The sequence below is a fragment of the Hoplias malabaricus genome, chromosome X2, assembly GCF_029633855.1.
Source record: "Hoplias malabaricus isolate fHopMal1 chromosome X2, fHopMal1.hap1, whole genome shotgun sequence".
NCBI lineage: Eukaryota > Metazoa > Chordata > Actinopteri > Characiformes > Erythrinidae > Hoplias > Hoplias malabaricus.
The window spans coordinates 41,053,256-41,066,603 of record NC_089819.1 but is presented as its reverse complement, the minus strand read 5'-3'; the positions used below and the strand labels follow the sequence as shown (position 1 = coordinate 41,066,603).

The 13,348-nt window shown below is 40.1% G+C and overlaps 1 protein-coding gene across 1 annotated transcript in view; it reads left to right on the top strand.

The window, feature by feature from the left end:
* The window catches only part of LOC136676248 (low-density lipoprotein receptor-related protein 1B-like), a gene marked incomplete at its 5' end in the record, with an annotated part of 218,771 nt that overhangs the window by 146,674 nt on the left and 58,749 nt on the right, over window positions 1-13,348 (top strand). Inside the window, 6 exons of the mRNA XM_066653107.1 lie at window positions 2,827-2,952; window positions 5,804-5,932; window positions 8,505-8,624; window positions 11,448-11,561; window positions 11,684-11,839; window positions 12,953-13,075. Coding sequence (XP_066509204.1) covers window positions 2,827-2,952; window positions 5,804-5,932; window positions 8,505-8,624; window positions 11,448-11,561; window positions 11,684-11,839; window positions 12,953-13,075 — 768 coding nt within the window. The remainder of the gene's footprint in view (window positions 1-2,826; window positions 2,953-5,803; window positions 5,933-8,504; window positions 8,625-11,447; window positions 11,562-11,683; window positions 11,840-12,952; window positions 13,076-13,348) is intronic.

Genomic DNA, 13,348 nt, shown 5'->3' with positions numbered 1-13,348 from the left:
TTTCTACCTGTTGCCTGTTCCATTTGCACAACAGCAGGTGAAATTGATTCACAATCAGTGTTGCTTCCAAACTGGACAGGGTGATTTCACAGAAGTGTGATTGACTTGGAGTTACATTGTGTTGTTTAAGAGTTCCCTTTAGTTTTTTGAGCAGTATATATACATGCTAAAACAAAATATAGATTTTATTTTACTCTGTCTCTCACTCGTTCACTCTCTCTCTCTCTCACACACACACACACACACACACACACACACAAACACACTGCTTAAAAGTTCATGGTTTTTTTTGTAACCTAGTGAGTTCTAAAGTAGTATTATGCCCTGTTCACTCTTGTACTTTGTGTCATGTAGGGGGCCATAGTACATCTTAAAGACAGGCATCAAAACCATGACACATGAGAGCAACACAAAAGTGTTAATGCCAAATCACTCCATACTCCCTATGTGCACCACTAGTCTTGATATTCCAATATCTAGATCTTAAGAGTGCTTTATACATTCCTAATACAGCATCATGTATATTTATTCATATGTGGGAATTTGAAATCTAGTGCTGTCTGTTTGTGTACATTGTAGTTTAATGAATTGTGTATTTCATTATATAGGGATTGAGGAGGTATTTGCATTTAAGCCAGCTTTTCATCAGCTTTTCTGTAAAAAAAAAAATGGTGGTTTTAAGATGGACTTAAAATGGTGTTTTCATGTGGACATGAGGCCAAAACAAAAACCTCAGTTTTTAAAAATAAACAGATCTCTGTGGACAGTTATGGCTTCCAAATCACCCCAGAGGTATTGGATGGCCTGCAGAGGACTTGGTTACTTGGGAGGTTTATACATCACTGAGAGACTCATAGCAGTGAGCATGGTGAGCTTAAGCTCATGTGCAGCTGCTTTAGAGTGTCCTATTCCGTTTCATAATTTTCTATAGAGATTATGCAGTTTATTCTTTCAGCAGTGGGTGAAATTTGAAGCAGTGGATTTCACTCTTTACGAGGGGTGTTTAAAAACTCTTGAAATGGGAATCAGGTGGAACTTACTCTGTAGAGGAAGTAATTACTCCCGCTGACCCATGCTGGACATTTGTGTTTTGAACACGTTGTCCTGTGATGTAACTGCTTTTGTAAACCCTCCATTATCCACTTGTACAGTGGGGATAATTACACTCATTTCCATTTCTAAGTTTGTGGCCAATTCTTAGCTTTAAATTCATGGATCTCAGTGGTAGCACACAAATACACCACGTAATTCTTAGTTGTTGGATCTAACTGTCAGAGCTTCTCTACAGGATCCCATCAGTCTGCTTTGTGTAGAATATTGCCATGGTTTTTCTTTCTTGAATATCTTCCACACGCTTAAATTTACTGTTCCCAAATACATAGCCACTATGGAGCAGAGCTGCAAAGAATCCGGCATATTTGTATGTAACATTTTCCATTGAATATATTTTAGTTGGTGTTGTGCCTATATAATACATTCCTGCTGATGTATACTGTGGAAAATAATGGTTCCAGACCTTTTTTTTTTTTTTGCGTACGTTCATATCCTGTCTCAAAATCACTGTTCTGAATTACAAGGTCATTAAAGGGGACATATTATACAAAACTCCAATTAACACTCCACTCATTTTCTGTGAGTCAGTTAAAAGATTAAAATGATTTTTACCTTTAAATTACAGTTTCAGAATCATTCTAATGATTCACTGACATTTGATAGAATGTGATATGAATGGAACCTCTGTCACTGCTAATCTGGGCCTGGCACTGTGTCATTATTGGGGGATGGTAGAATGTGGTAGGAAGCACTATAATTTTGAAGCAGGGTAGGAAAGCAGTAAAAATCAGTTACAAAGGAAAAATGAATGAATGAATCAGTGAATGCAAGTGTCTTGGACGTGTCGTTGTTGTGATGTACACATACGAGAGGCAAGGACATAGCAGCAATTCCTTAATTTCTAGCACTTCACTCTATTTGAATTAGGATTTAGGCTTTTCAGTTGTTTATATATTTATAAAGATGTTTTTATATTTACACCTTTGACAAGCTGAGTGTAAAGAAACAGACTTAAAACGTGCAGTGTGTCCCTGGGGCACGGGAAGAGTCCAGAGAGTGTTCTGTGAGGAGCAGATAGAGCTACGGTGGCCTACAGAGCTACAGGTCCAAATCTCAGTGTGCATTCCTGAGAGCGCAAATCCTTGGCTAGAGCTCCAGAGATGAATTTAAGAAGCTTTTTTTTCCTCCCTCTTCACCACAACAAGCCTTTTCACATAAGCAATAACCAACAAACCCCTTTTTAAGGAGAGAATGACGAACAGTTTTCAAGCAGTAAGCAATTAATTGGATCCTGAATTGGTTCCTGCTCCTCGGGGCTGATTATGCAGCCAAAAATATTTACACAAAAGCCTCTTTCTCATAGAGTTATAATACACAATTAGCCTATAGTTTATTTATGATTCATTACCATAAATCAGGAGGAGTCCATATTACTGTGTTTGTTATTTTTTTTCCTCTATAGTCAAGCAGGGAATGTAATGGGAGACCAAGAATACATGGTCAATACAAATGAACTGCCAGTAGGGTATAAATCTTCCCAACACTGCTATGAAACAGTGGAATTGTCTATTCTGAGGCGATGGAGTTCCATTCAGTACTGGAGGGGAGTGGTGTTTGGGATCCAGGACTAAAAGTCTAATATCAGTATATCTGACCTCACTAATGTTGAGGTAGACCTTACAGAATAGTGAAGACCCTTACTGTGTTAAAGAACAACAATTTTACACATTTACAGTTCTTTTTCTTCTTCTTCTTGTTTTTCTTCTTCTTCAGGTGAGTTATCTCCATGTGCTGTGAATAACGGAGGTTGCCAAGACCTGTGCTTTTTAACCCCTCAGGGCACAGTGACTTGCAGCTGCCGGGGCGAACGAGTTTTACTGGATGATAACAGATGTGTATGTAAGTCCTGTACACTCTCTCTCTCTCTCTCTCTCTCTCTCTCTCTCTCTCTCTCTCTCTCTCTCAGTTTTCAATTTCTCCACTGACATTTTTGATGAACGTGATGCTTACAATAGCAATAATTTAAAAAAAGGATAAAAATAAAATACATATATAAATACATTTAGATACATTGCATACACAGTCACTACTATGTGTGTGTGTATGTGTGTGTGTGTTATTTACATTAACGTTAAGATAGTGATGTTATTTTCTTTTTAATACTGTTGTAACAGTTAGGGATCTGACTGATGTAAACGCAGTACAATGGCGAGCAGTGACAAGCTTAACTGGCGATTCAGGACCTTGGAGAATAACACACATTCTCTTTAGGCACAAATAGAGCCTCATGGTTTTCTCCTATGGATTGTGTTAGTCCTGGGCAATATGAGCGCAAATCAATATCACGATTAATTGTACATTTTACCATGATTATGTTTAATGAAGGATTTTGTTTTTCTATTTTTGACCCTCAGAGTTCAGTGACGAGGCTTGTACTGTAAATATGCTCCAGTGTTAAAGCTGGGATATTTTTTCTTATGTTGCTGGGAGCTTCTTCCTCTCCTGTTTTTAGAGCACTGTTATATTTGGTGTGTGATTGTGCTCGGTTGCTCAAACTGTTTTCTCAGCATTTACATTTGACTTCTTTTTGTTCAGTGTCGTCTTAATTATAGTCAAAACACAGCCCGTCCAAACCACAGACGCTATGTTTTTCTTTGGTTGAGCTGCTCGAGTATCGGGCTTGGGTTTAGGTTGCTTCCATGTGGCAGTTAGGGGCAGAGTCACAAGACTACAGCTTGGTAGCCTGTTTTTAAATGGACAGTACAAGAACACACAGTGGGGACATAACAGAATAAGAATATATCAAAATAACTGATATAATCAATATTATGTCGATTAGAATTTTTGAATGTCGATTTCAATTCATTTTTGATTAATTGCCCAGCCCTAGAGTGTTTATATACTTATTTATTTGTTTATTAAATTTCTGTTTTATCTTGTGTGTTGAACTGTGTCTCTTTTCTGGAGTTGTATATTATGCCAAGTGTTTTTTGAAGAGGAGTACAATTAAGGGCCACTTCCCTCTTTGGATGGCTGCATTTTGCTTTTTCATCAGCCAGGAAAAGGCTTTTGTATCAGAGCTGAGTAAAATCTGTCACTTTTAATGCTTTAAAAGCAAGATCTGTAACTAAGTGGATGGCCCACGTCTCACTGAGGGTTTTGTGGCTTTTGTGGTCGCTTCTGTGCAAAGCTCACTTGCCCAAGTGTTCAGGAGACCTCCAGTGGAGGATCCTGTACTGCAGAGCTGTCATAACACTGATCATTTGTTTCATGGATTCTCTGAGTGCTCCAAACTCTCTGTGCTGGCTGAACTAAGGAGCTGGGTTCTAGAATGATTGGGCTTTCTGTTTAATCATATTCTGTTTGTTTTTGGGTGTTCTCAGAAGTTCTCCAATGTCCAGTGCTCTAAAAGTGTGTTGGTCAGTTACTTAGTGGGACAAGCAAAGTTAGGAGTGTGGAAATCTTTCAGACTAATATCTGAAAGACTAAATGTAGATGTGGCAAAACAATTCAGAGTTTAGTGGAATCTCTTCAAAAGTTGAATTTGTTTTTTTGCCAAAACACCTCTAAAGTTTCAGGGTTTGAGAAAGAGTGCTGCGCTAATGTTGCTGATGAAGAAGTGTTACCGTTCAGCTGGAGAATTTTTACCTTCAAAGGTTCCTGTTTTTCAAAATGATGACTAATTAAAGGGGATTTAAAGTCAAAATCTCTCTCTCTCTCTCTCTCTCTCTCTCTCTCTCTCTCTCTCTCTCTCTCTCTGTCTCTGTCTCTGTCTCCACACTCTTCACACTCACAAACTCTATATTAGGTTCAATTTGACTTTTTTAATCAAACAACTCATTTTCTTTTTTATTTCTCTCATTTTCTCTAATAATTTCTCTTGCTCACACTTTGCCTGAGTGTTTTTCTTTAGCACAAACACTAACACTGTTTCATGTTCTTCCTCTTTTATCACAGTTATCACAAACTCTCTCGCTGTCTCGCTCTCACTTTTGTAGAACTTCGGTTCATACCTTTTCAGAACATCAGTGTTTTTTTTTTCTTTTTTCTTTCCTCTCCTTAAATATAATGAATGTGAATTTCCTCACCTGAACCACAGAGAGGAAGTTAGTTTGTTTTTCTTTAAGGTTAGTGTTGTTCAAACTCTCTCTGGAGGCAGTGCTGTGAGCGGTGATATTAATATGAGTGCTAGCATGATGTACGCGTGTGTGTGTGAAGTATAGAGCCGTAGGCTGTAAAAGAAGTGCAGTAAACTAGTGTGAAGGAGTGCAGACTAACACTAAAGTTGAGGTGCTCAACTCTGCACTGCTCAGCACACAGTGACCAAGTGTATAAGGCAACACAAAGTATTTTGTACTACACATAGTACATACTCTCTCTCTCTCTCTCTCTCTCTCTCTCTCACTCTCGATCTCCCTCTCTCTCTCTCACCCATTTTATAGAAAAATATGTTGTTTTCTCTTTTTCCATTTTAGCATTAGCCAAGGAAACATAGTTAAGTAACGACGCATACCCTGACCTTGTGTATACTTATTTTATTATGTATGTTAACATTCTGAAATGTTACAATAATGGTTATAATAATGCAATAATACTTAAAAAATTAAAGAAGACTAATGATGTTACCGACTAATCGATAATGTTACAACATGACATATTCGTGACATAACAAACTGTTTACCTTGTGTCAGCACAGTGTGTATTGTTTTAACTCTTTCTGGTCCCTGTCCTTCTCTTCTTCTCCTGTCAGCAGTGAACTCGTCCTGTCGCGTCCACTCCGAGTTCGAGTGTGGAAATGGAGAGTGTGTGGATTACCAGCTGACCTGCGATGGGGTCCCTCACTGTAAAGACAAATCAGATGAGAAGAGGCACTACTGTGGTGAGAACCAGCTCGATTATAAACCAAAAAGTTTGGAGATGCTTTATCACTGTAAAAATGGACCTTCATATATTAAGAGACCACAGTTCAACACCATGTGCCTTATACACATCTTTTATAATGAGTGAATTCAACTACTTCACTCATCAAAATGGACGTTCGGAAGCAGCTATATACATCAGCCTAGGGTTTTCATGCCCGTGCCAAGCATTTGATTAAGGGCAGTGGATAAAAAAGCCCCTACGCACTGGGCTGTGGGGCAGTGGAACTGTGTACTCTGGGGTGATGGAGCTCCATTCAATTCCACTTTGAGTTGTGTTAGTAATTCAGAAAACTGTGGTGAGGATTTAATAGCATTCTGCCACAAGAGAACTAGCAAGTTCATGTTCTCATGTAGAAAGATTTGTTCTGGATCGTAATCACCACTACATCTCATTCCAAAAGTATTGGATGGAGATCATCACTCTAGAGAACACAGTTCCACATCTTCACAGGCCAAGTCTGGGTGATTTTTTGTATTGTATATATAGCTGACTTTTGGCATTGGGCATGCTGAACTTTGACTTATGTGTATTTGTAGTCAGAGCATGCCATTATATATTATAAGATGTGTCATCCAAACTTTTGCTTGAATTGTAAAAGAGAGAGAAAGAGAATGTGAGAAAGGGAGAGGGGACAGGAGAAGAGATGGAGAGAGTAAAAGGTTGTGAGAGGGAAAGGCAGAGAAAGATAGGAAATAGAGGGAGAGAGGTGATAGGAGGAGAGAAAGAGTGTGAGAGAGAAAGAAGGGGGTGGAAGAAATGGAGAGAGAGAGAGTGAGTGAGCAGTGTAGTCTGGACTCTTATCATAAGCCATGTTTTGTTTCTCCCTAAAGGCAAATGCTATGAATTTAATGTCTCAACCTCTCAAAGCGTCCGCCTTAAAAAAGCTCCCCCCTGCAGCGAGTTCCTGTGTTCCCATGTTCTGGTTGGGAGCACAGAGTCAGAGACAATAGCCCGAGAGAGCTGTGTTCCTGTGTTTCTGTTCAGAGCTCAGAGTTAGAGACAATAGCCCTAGAGTCGTAATAATGCGAACATCTGTTTCTGGAAGCTGTTGGCTGCTGTTCCCGAGGCCAGGAAACGCCCGCGGCGTCTGGGCGGTTCTGCTTCCTGCGCTAATTAATTATGCATGCACAAACCTGCGCCTGCCCTTTCTAGCCGTTTTCTGCGGATTTACTACATCGCAAAAACTGCACCTGCATTACAAATGATTTTATGACACTTTGCAGTAGATGGCGCACAGAATAGTTTGGGTTTCAGAAACCATTCAACTCTCAGGGTTTGTGTGAAACCACATCTTAGTTCTCTATTCCCAGAAATGCATTGAGCATTAATTACTGAATAGATACTGAATGACCCATGATGGATACCATTGGTGAGCACTTGAGTTTCAGATTCACAAATCTATTCCCTAATTTACTGGATCATTTCTTGATCCAGATTTCTATATGACTGATGAATTAAATTAGACTTTGAATTTAATGGTAAAGTATGAATGTAAACAACCAAGTGGCGGAAACTTGAACTACTATATCTGCTAAAGACTTTTGGCTCAACTTGCATCACAGTTACTCATGAATCGACTCAGATTCACATGTTCTTGATTCCTGACTTGCCCTCACATCGCAGTTATTCTTACCTTGACCCAGATTTGTATCTTCTTGATTCCTGATTCGCACTCACATCCCAATGAATCATGCCTTTTATCAGATTCATATCTGCTTGATTCCTGACTCACTCTCACATTGCAGTGACTGATGACTCATCAGATTCGTGTCACCTGGATTCCTGACTTGCCCTCAAATCGCAGTGACTCATGACTCAACTCTGAATCATACTTGTCTTCTGTGAGTCTTAATTCAAAACTGACATGATTCTACCTGGATCTGACTTGATATTGTTATTTAGAGTTAAGTTATTAAGAATTCATTTCCAGTGACTCTTGACTGGAACCAAGCCCAATTCTGAGTGACTTGTGACCTGACTCTGACTCGATTCCCAGTGTTTTGACTTGACCATGACTCACCTGAAGCAAGTTGTGAACATCAGACATCCCAAGTTGCAAAAACCTATTCCAGGGAGGTGGACACGGACACAGCCGCTGTGCATATCGTCTGATATGCAGGAGACTCCTAGAACTTCCGGGAGACTTGGGATGTCTGGAATATCTCTAGTACATACTGCCCAGTTCAAAGATAATCACAGAATAATCAGCTTTTAAACTGAGAAGTGAACACTAAAAATCAGGAAATAAACACATTCTGTCCAACTCTGTCCAGAATCTACAACACCATGCTTAGAAATGGAACCCCACTGTAGCAGAAAATAATCAATCTGGATAAAATATACAACACAAAGAGCATAATAAAGCTCAAATGTAACTTTAAAAAATTCACTGTAGCCAATATATATATATATATATATATTAATAATGACTGCAGTTTTCTTTCCAGATGAACATTACAGGAATAATTAGTGTGTTTTGTAATAAATGTGTTAAGTCTTTTTAATGTTTCCTGTGCTTTTCTCTGTAGATAACCGTAAGTGTAGGAGTGGTTATAAACCATGTTATAACCAGCGCTGTGTGTCCAATTCTCATTTCTGTGATGGAGTTAATGACTGTGGAGATAACTCAGATGAGGCCTACTGCAATAGTGAGTTTATCTCTATTCACATTTTATAATTTTGAATGTAGCATGTACACATTTTTTAAATTTAAATACATACCATTCATTCTAAGATACATGTTGCAAAAACAAGCATGTGACGTCACAACCATATATTTCTGTTTTACCACCAGTCAATAGCAGTTTAGTCCCTCCCACTCAGCTTAAACCAGCCATAAGTCCTATATCAGTTTTGCCGCATTCATTCATCCTACAGCAGTTTGTCTCCACCCATTCATCCTACAGCAGTCTTCCAAAGGAACCGCTCAGTGGCGTCTCTGGTATGAAATGCCTGGTGGGGCACAATACACTCTGTATAAGCAGCAACTGAATGAAATTAACACAACAGATATAGGACTCACCTTATCTTACTTACTAAAAAATGAACCATGTAAGCAAAGGTAAATGTATGATTTGTGTGTTTCTGACACTGTGTTAGTGCTGTGTGTGGAGGACTGATACTGCTTTAAGGATGAAATGAAAGAGAGAATGTGAATGAAACAGAAACATTACTAACTTAAAGGAGCAATCTGTGAGATATTTACTGTACTTAGTCATAACATGTCCAGGGTGTGTGATCATAGACTAAGGAAACAATCAAAGCTAAAACACAGCTGCTTCTCATATTTTTGATGAAGCAGGATATTCTTTTTGAGAAGTGCCCAGTCCAGAGCGGAGTGCGTGATCCCGCCCTCCGAGGTCCTGCCTCTGTCCAATCATTTTACAGTCCAAACCCACCGCTGCCAGGTCTACAGAGCTAGTGCCTTGCAGCCATGAAATGACCAAGTGAACAGAGTTAATGTTATATTTTACCAGACCCAAAAAGCCCCATTGCCCTTTTAAAAATCTCCATGACTAAGACAGGGTAAAATGAGAGGAAATATTGGCCTTGTGTTTGAAAGGTGGAGGCAGTTTAGATGCAGCCACACTACAGAACAGATCCAGAGCCGGCTAATTTCCTCCTGAACACGTAACTGCAGATACTTTCTAAAAAACTATAAGAGTACAGATGCCTATGTATAGATTAAAAGAAGTAGGAACTGTGTTTCAAAACATGTTTTGTTTATACAACCTAGTGCTAGCTTTAGCTTTGCATAGCTGTTTAAGGTAGAAATGAATAAGAAGCTGGAGAATAACACAAATTAGACTCTCACACTGACCTGTTTGAGGTGAAATTAAAAGAAGCAAGGATCTGCCCCCTAAAATGACATTTATTGTTGAAGGGGAAATAACTCCAGCCTTGTCTAGTCTAAAATTTTAAGGTGGTTTAGACAGTAAATTATTGTTAATGCAGGGGGCTCTTTTCCATTTTTGCCTTTCACTTAGATACATGTTTGATGATGTATCCCCCCTCTTTTTTACCATCTCAGATATGGTCACCCTAGTCTTAAGTCTCTTGTTTGTTTTTTCGTTCAGTTTTCACATCTGGGGAGGGGCTTTGTTCGAAATTTACACTCTTGGTGTCAATATTACAGATTGCTCCTTTAATAACGTTAGATTATCTCAAGGTTCTTTGTGTGCCTGTGTTCATTGCATGATTAGCTGTGTATCAACACTGACACTAAACACAGTGGTCACGTGTGAATCTTTCATTTCTTGTCGGCTGCTCTCTGCAACCCAGTTCTGATAGTGAGTTGAACATGGGCATGTTTCATATGTCCAGCGTGTAACAATGTTAAATATATTGACTATGTCGAATATATCTGGTGAGGCCAGGCCAAAATGTAGGGGATTAAGGTTTTGTTCCACATTTTGGTTAGAAACAAAATATATGGAGATGCACAGTTTACTTTGAACAGGGATACAATATCAGTGTTGTAGGCAAAGCAATGATAACAGGCTGTTTAGATCCATGTTAAAATGAAAGGTCATTTTGATGTTCTGCTTTTTTTTTCCCTCATACATAAACTGTCCATTTAGATACTGAAATGCAATAATAAGCACAAATTATTATAGATGAGGGCACAAATCTTATCCATTCTCTTAACCCTGAATTCCAGTGTGAGGAAAACCTCCATCAGCTTCAAGAAAACAGCCAGTTGAAGGTGTTGCAATCGGACAAAAATGTTGCGCATGAGACTGGAGCTGCAATCTCAAATCCTTGGCCAGGAGTTTGAGAAGATAATTGGCTCTGCTGTTCTCCGGGTGGAAAATACACCTTCGTTTCCCACTGCTGATTTTCTCCGGAGTTTTGTCTGAAATTAAGAGTATTAATCAGGATATTGATCCTCTTTTAATGCATTAATAGGCTGTACTTTTCTGGGAGGGCTTTACACTGGATGTAGGAACATTGCTGTGAGGATTTGATGGTGTTCAGCTAGGTGAGGTCAGGTAGTGTTTCTGGATGCTTAGATATGGATCCCAGCTTATCCTTGAGCCACTGTGGATACTTGAAATTGAGCACTTTGTTTCATTTCATGCTTTTCACACTTCACTGTGTGTCCTGTGTAGATGGTTGTTCATCTCTGCTCCTGTTTCTTTATTGAATCCTGCTTTTAAAGGAACACTGCATATTTTTTTTTCCTTAAAATTACAGCTTTAAAATCATCCATGTTTCACTGAGCTTTTATAGAGAGAATAGAACCTCAGGCTTTGCTAGTCTGGACTCAGCACTGCAGAAACTGCACTGTGTAACTTTTGGAGGAGGGTAGGAACCCCCCTCCCCCTCCACATTGATTTCAGTACAGTGCTGTAAATAGGAATTACACTAGGGGGAGTAAAAAACCCAAATCATACCTAGCGTTTCTTTAATTTGTATATATATTTTTTCTGCCTCTAGACAGTTCTGTTGTTTTATTTGTGTGTTTTCAGGTTCTTCATGCTCATCTGTGGAGAAGAGGTGTGGAGATGGTGGATGTGTGCCACAGGAGGCATGGTGCAATCAAATCACCGACTGTGCAGATGCCTCTGATGAGAAGAACTGCAGTAAGATCAGCTTAAAGATATACATACAGACTTCATAGATAATAACGAGACCCTGTTTTATTACTGAGAAGCTGTAAAAGCAGCTCTGTGTGTGTCTGACTACCTGCTGTTTGTGCTTTTAGGCGATGTGGACTGTGTGGATTACCACCGGCTGGGCGTCCGAATACATAGCAGTGTTTTCCTCAGGTGTAACTCCACCTCTCTGTGTGTGCTCCCACACTGGTTGTGCGACGGAGCCAACGACTGCGGAGATTTCTCTGATGAGGCCCACTGCAGTGGTAGGCTCCTTTTGTTTTGTTTTTTTTATCTCTTCTGTTTGTTTGTTTGTTTGTTTGCTTTCCAGACTCCATTGTGAGAGCAGAAAGCTGTTGTGAACAACAGCTTGAATTGAGTTCAAACATGAGCTGAATAAATAAGGGCTTATTAAAGATCTAGATCCTGGAGTTAAACATTCAGGGAGGTTTGTTTAAGAGGGGATCGTGGGGCATGTACACTGTATGTCCAAAGGTTTTTGGTCACCAAATAATGATTGAATTTGCCTACAATTACAGACTGTAATCCATCTTTTTACCCTTTTACCCTGTTCTTTAACGACTAGGACCTCCACAGGACCACTATAGTGATGGTATTATTTGAGAGATGGGTTATTATCGCCGCTGCTTTGACACCAAAGTGGTGGGGATGTGTTAGTGTGTGTTATGCTGGTGCGAGTGTATCAGACACAGCTGGGAGTAGTCCACCAGTCAAAAATATCCAAACAACAGCATCCTGTGGGCAGCGTCCTATGTCCACTGACGAAGGACTAGAAGACGACCAGCACAAACTCTGTAGCAACAGATGAGCTACTGTCTCTGACTTTACATTCACAAGGTGGACCAAGGAGGTAAGTGTGTCTAATTGAGAGGCCAGTGTGTGTGCACAACGTGTGAACACTCCAACATCACTGCTGTGTCTGATCCACACATACCAGCACAACCCACACTGACTCACCACCAACATGTCAGTGTCACTGCAGCGCTGAGAACGACCCCTTCTGCTCTGTGGTGGGTTAGGTGGGAAAGGGGTTAACAAAGTATGCAGAGCAACAAAATGCATCTATATTGTTGGTGTAGCTGACAAAATGGAAAATGATTTCAGAAATGATCTCCATAGAAAAACATGAAGTGAAATGGAGAATTCTCTCTCTCGCACGTTCTATCTTCCTATCTATCTATTGCCTTGGGGAGATAATAAAAAATGAGTCACTCTGCACAAGCAGTTATTATGACACACACACACACACACAGTTCCTCAGATGTCCCTGAAGTGTCCTTGTTTGACCTTTTAAATGTCTCTGATCTCAGACCTGTCTCAGATTGCCCCTGCTTTTTTTCCCTGCTGACCCCTCTCAGCCTCTGAAGGTCAGAAGTGTTCAGACGGTTATGTTCCCTGTCCGAGTGGTCACTGTATCTCCGCTCGGTGGCTGTGTGATGGACAGAGAGACTGCGAGGACGGAGCGGATGAACTGCAGTGTGGTAAGCTGTGATCGCTGTGTTTTATTTTCTTTTACTTGCTGAATCCGTATTAACACTTCTTCTGCGGGCAGCACAGTGGCTCACACCCTGCTCCAGGGTCCTGGGGTCGTGGGTTCAATTCCCACCTCGGGTCACTGTCTCTGAGGAGTTTGGTGTGTTCTCCCAGTGTCTGTGTGGGTTTCATATGGGACATGTTGGACGAACTCTGTCAAAGTGTCTATAGGTGTGAGTGAGTGCCCTGTGATGGACTGGCACCCTGTCTAAGGTGTGTTC